Source organism: Eretmochelys imbricata, chromosome 14 (genome assembly GCF_965152235.1).
Source record: "Eretmochelys imbricata isolate rEreImb1 chromosome 14, rEreImb1.hap1, whole genome shotgun sequence".
Lineage (NCBI taxonomy): Eukaryota > Metazoa > Chordata > Testudines > Cheloniidae > Eretmochelys > Eretmochelys imbricata.
This window is the reverse complement of record NC_135585.1, coordinates 43050990-43056524: the sequence shown is the minus strand read 5'-3', so window position 1 is coordinate 43056524 and position 5535 is coordinate 43050990. Positions and strand designations below refer to the sequence as shown.

Below are 5535 nucleotides of genomic sequence, written 5' to 3'. Positions count from 1 at the left end.
TTGCCTCTGTCCAAGAGGGATTTTATAGCACTGTGGAGAGAAAGGTGGTTACCCTTCCCTTTATATTTATGACACATATCATTAATAATACAATAATATCCCAACAATCTACACATAATCATGTCAGTAGGAACTAAGCCATGCATAATCCTCTTTTGCACTCTTTTGTCATTGTGGGGAGCAAACCTTCAGTTCGCTCAGAAAACCCATCAAAGAGATGACATATGGATACTCCCAAGAAGGGACAAACATTGAAAATCCCATCTCACCAAACACTCACCATCTTCTCAGGCCTTTCCACCGCCAAAACCTCCTAAAACAAACAAACAAACAAACCAACCAAACTACCAATCAACCAGTTAAGCAAAAATAAGCTAAAAGCTGACAAACAAACAAACAAAAAACACAAAGAACAAATGCATCGATACCTCCATCTGAGTTTTTATCCCACGATATAAGAAGAGCCAAAGACCTCACCAGGGACTCTGCTATGATTACTGATTTTATAGGCAAGGGTCTCAGGTAGTATGGTGATCGGTAGCAGTATATGATATATTCCAATCTTATTTACATTGGTGTAAACCTATAGAAACTCCTTTTTTTCCTGAGTCATGTTTGTCTGTATCTTTACTAGTGCAAATACCCAATTCCGCATAAACAGAGTGCACAGTATTTTCTCATGGAGGCAATAATGTCATCAGATTTTATTTATAAAGAAATACAGAATGAAATTGCTACCGAAGGAGACATAGGGACATTTTGTTCTTAGTGAATAACCTCCAACCTATCTGTTTACTCAGTGCACCTTTGATCTCTTTGTTTCTCATGCTGTAGATGATCGGATTCATCATTGGTGGCAACACAGAATAGAGTACAGCCACTATGAGATTCAGACCTGAGGTTGAGCTGGAGGTGGGTTTCAGGTAGGCAAAGGTTGCAGTACTAAAGAACAAGGACACCACGGTGAGGTGAGGGAGGCAGGTGGAGAAGGCTTTATGCTCACCCTGCTTAGAGGGGATTCTCAGCACTGCTTTGAAGATCTGAACATATGACACAATGATGAAAAGAAAGCAGCTGAAGCCTAAGAATGAACTAAAGATGAGAAACCCAACTTCAATGAGGTACAAGTCAGAGCAGGCGAGATTGAGGAGCTGGGGGATTTCACAGAAGAACTGATCCACCATGTTGCCTCCACAGAAGGAGATTTCAAAGGTGATCCCAGTGTGCAGTGCAGAGTAGAGAATTCCAGTGATCCAGGCACTGGCTGCCATTTGGACACATGCTGTCCTGTTCATCACTGTCTCATAGTGCAGTGGTTGGCAGATGGCGACGTATCGGTCGTACGCCATGATGGTCAGTAAGGCAAAATCTGCTGAAGCGAAGAAGAAGACGAGAAAGACTTGGGCAACACATCCAGAATAAGAAATCGATCTGGTGTTCGTGAGGGAACTGGCCATGGATTTGGGGATGGTGACAGAGATGGAGCCGAGGTCTAGGATGGACAGATTCATCAGGAAGAAGTACATGGGGGTGTGAAGGTGGCGGTCAAGGGCTATGGCTGTGATGATGAGAAGGTTCCCCAGCAGGGATATCAGGTAAAGCAGTAGAAACACCACAAAGTGTAAAATCTGCAGCTCCCGAATGTCAGAGAATCCCAGGAGAAGGAACTCGGTCATGGCAGTTTGGTTGGACATTTTCTTCCGCAGTACACTGTGCGATGTCTGTGGAGGGAATGAGAAAGACAATGGTCAGGATTAGAGCGACAGAGGGAATGGCTCTGATTCCCCTTTCCCTAATATCTCATTCTATGAATGTCAAAGGTGCACAGAACTCATCACTTACAATGAGTAGGTGTTGTTAGTGCTCCTCGCCTCTGACAATCAAGGAGTCACATTACCACACTAGTGTAAATTAGGTCAGCTCCTTTAAAGTCAATGGAGCTTCGTCACTTTATCTCATCTGACGATTTGGCCCAAGGTGTGGATTGATAAAATGCAGTATGAAGGATGGAACAAAGCACACTCCAAACCCAACAATTCTCACAACTTGGGTATGAAACTGATCAACTAAAATTCTAACACAGCCTGATTCTCACTTTGCAGGGCAATATGATGTTGACTCACCCAGCATCGTAAATAGCAGCTCATCTGTCATTTTTCCACCCCAAACTCTGTGCATAGAGGCTGGTTGGAAATTTTTCAGCTGTGTTCTTTTTAATGGAGATTGGTTTTTAAGCTAAATAACAACACATCTCAGAATCTGTCTGCTTTTCTCAAACATTTTGGGATTGTTTTGTAAAAAAAAAAAAGAAAACTTAAAAAAACAAACTATATTGGTTTTGGAATTAAAAAAAATCAGTTTTCAGCAGAAAGTTTTCATTTGCCAAAAACTGGGCGGGGGGTGGGGTGGGGAGCGGGGAATGGATTTAGGGTGTTCAGTGAAAAGTAAAAATTTTCCTAATGGGAGGAAAAATTCCAGTCAGCAGTAGGTATTTGATTAAACTGATGGGAAAGGTCTTAACCAGTTTGTATTGTAATTCATATTTATCATCTTAATTCTTCCCTGTATGTTGATCCCCCAACACATTTAATTGAAATAGCAAACTTCCTGTGCTAGCCTTTGTGGCTTTTTCCCAACGGAAGACACATTCAGTCATCCAGCACTAGGATTTTTTGGTCACTATCTATCTATATAGCAGAATCTAGAAGCTAAGGGCACAGGTATCTGAGAATCCTTTCAGCCTCATTCAGCGATTGAACTAGACTCAAACCGATTGCTCTCTGCAGACGAGCTGTGAGTAGCTGGCATTGAGCTGCACTGACATTAAAGGACTGATGCTGCGGGAAGGTGATTTATCCACGTCTATTTCCTGAGGGCTAGCAGGACTCACGCCCTAGAGCCCTGCACAGCTCAGAAGCAGAGATTCAGAGGCAAGGGCACAGAAACAAAGGTGATAACGCCAAAAGGGCCATTCAGACCCTCTAGTCTGACCCCAGCATAACACAGGGAGTACAATCGCCACCAGGGTTCCCTGATTCCAGCCAAGCTTCTGTGTTATCTGTGGGCCACGATTAAAAGATAAAAAGAAAAGGAGTACTTGTGGCACCTTAGAGACTAACCAATTTATTTGAGCATAAGCTTTTGTGAGCTACAGCTCACTTCATCGGATCTGTAGCTCACGAAAGCTTACTCTCAAATAAATTGGTTAGTCTCTAAGGTGCCACAAGTACTCCTTTTCTTTTTGCGAATACAGACTAACACGGCTGTTACTCTGAAACCAGAGTATGCATCCGATGAAGTGAGCTGTAGCTCACGAAAGCTTATGCTCAAATAAATTGGTTAGTCTCTAAGGTGCCACAAGTACTCCTTTTCTTTTTCTGAAACCTGTGATTAAAAGATAGCACCTAACCTGCTCAGATGCTATTGTAAATCCCCAAAGGCGCCTTTCTCCTTCTTCAGGTGCTTAAACCCTTTGTAATCCTGGGCCTGTGTCTATCTTGTTAACTTCCAAGGAAATCCTGGAAATATGGGTTCTAGTCCCATTTACCTCCTGTATGTCCTTTGGCAACATTGAGATAGACTGGCTTTAACTGGTGGTTCAACTCTGAGTCTAAAGGTGCTAGTGTGCATAACGTATCAACTGTGGCTGTCAGCTCTGCTGCTTATTCAATTTTGACCTTCCAGTAATTATCCCTTTGACACAGAAACAAACCCAGTTTCAAGAGAAAAAATGGTTTTGAAATTATGGTATTATTGAACAGTACTAGTGTTCCCCTCCCTTGTTTAAAGCTCCATTCCAAATTAGAGATGTTTGGAAATTTAGATTTTTTTTGTAGTAGTAGGAAAATGAGTTTTTTTGTAGGAAAATGAGTTTTTGAACTAAACAAAAATGTTCAGGGAAAGTATCTCCGATACTCAGATATTTGGTTTAGTTTTTCTTGAAATCTGCAAATCCCAATATTCTTTGGTTTGCAATGTGCAATTTCCAGTTTACAGTAGTTTTTTTAGCTGAAAAGAAATTAGTTGTTGCTTGCTAAACCCTGCAAACATTTCTGATTTCTGATGCAAAGTCATTGTCCACCTTCTTTTTCTCTGACTGTATCTAGATGTCTGACTAGACTGAGAGTTAATTCCTTAAAGAGTTCAAATTGTAATTTATATTTCAGTTCTTACATTCTGCTGAAAAGAAATCTGGCAGGCTCTAGCTGCTTGATAATAAAAGTCTTTAAAAGTTCCAATTACAATTCATATCTCTATTATTAAATTTGTCTGTACATTAATACCTTCACGTGTAGAATTGAAAGCAAAAATGTAGTCTGTTGGTCTTTGTGGATTTTTTCCCAACGTGCGATGCTTTTGATCCTCCAGTACCAGGATTCTTTGGTCATCTCTCTCTCATGCCCCCATCACTGTATTATCCAGCAGCAGTTTCCATGTCCCTTCGCTGGATTTCCTGAGTCTCTCTGCAGTTCCTAGTAGACAGGGATCCACTCCAGAGAGGGGTGCTCCCTGCTCCCCTCCTTGGACAGGCTTGGCTGGGAGATGAAGGACTAAATGGGATCAGAGACTGAAAACTCCTCCCAGCTCTAGAGCTGATCCTGTCTTGTGCAGGGTTCAGATATTGTCACAGCCCAGGATGTCCCTACTCTGGGGCTAAACAGTTGAATCCGGTCTCCAAGGCTTTACGCCCAGCTCTGATCTCACCTCTGGAGCAAACCACCCTGACAACCTGCCCAACTCTAACCCCACAGAGGGAGAACAGTACCCGCCCTTTATCTCACTTGATGGCAGCATCCCTGGAAGGACCCTTGGCTAAAAACAAGGCAGGGCAGAGGCCCAAAGCATGTCCCAAGGTGTTTGTAGAATGAATCATAGAATGAATGAATCATAGAATCTCAGGGTTGGAAGGGACTAAAACAGCGATTTCTAACAGAGACACATGATCCACAATAGCGAAGAGCCTTGTCGCACCAGAATCTCAGCTGGCCTGGAATAGCCTGTTCCTTCATTAACATCACGTAATCACTTCTGGGGGAGCAGAGACTTTTTTTTCCTCCTGCATTGTATCAGCAGCTCTAGAGGAACCCACAGCTCAGCCTGCCTTGTCTGACTGAAGTCATTCACCAAGAGGTACCCAGAGGTGAAGACTAAAAACTAAGGGCCAGGTCATGGGCTTGTGTAAATTGTTACACTTCCATTGAGTTCATGGTAGTTTGGCCTATTTACGCCAACTGAGAATCTGGGCCTTGGATTTCCGTCGAGCGATGTCAATTTACATCAGCTGGGGATCTAGCCCATTACACAGTTATAAATCCATATTTTTTGCCTGCCAATGTGATCCGAAGCTGATTCAAAAGTTCTGAACCCGTCTGCACTTTCTTAGCTCCTTGCCCCCTGGGTTTAATTACAAGTGTAACTTTTATTGGTGGCGGAGAATGGTTCAGTCCCTCTAGGGATAGAACTTTGGAGGAATTCAGTGTTGCACAGTTTTCAAGTATCTCATCTTCAACTTCTGTTGGGATGAATGGCCCAAAT

At 42.6% G+C, this 5535-nt stretch overlaps 1 protein-coding gene across 1 annotated transcript; it reads right to left on the bottom strand.

Annotated features, from left to right (window-relative positions):
* Positions 1 to 734: 734 nt before the first annotated feature.
* On the bottom strand, positions 735 to 1694 carry LOC144275236 (olfactory receptor 14A16-like). The gene has a single exon (XM_077834416.1). It carries the CDS (start codon positions 1692 to 1694, stop codon positions 735 to 737), a length of 960 nt encoding a protein of 319 aa, XP_077690542.1.
* Positions 1695 to 5535: the final 3841 nt, after the last annotated feature.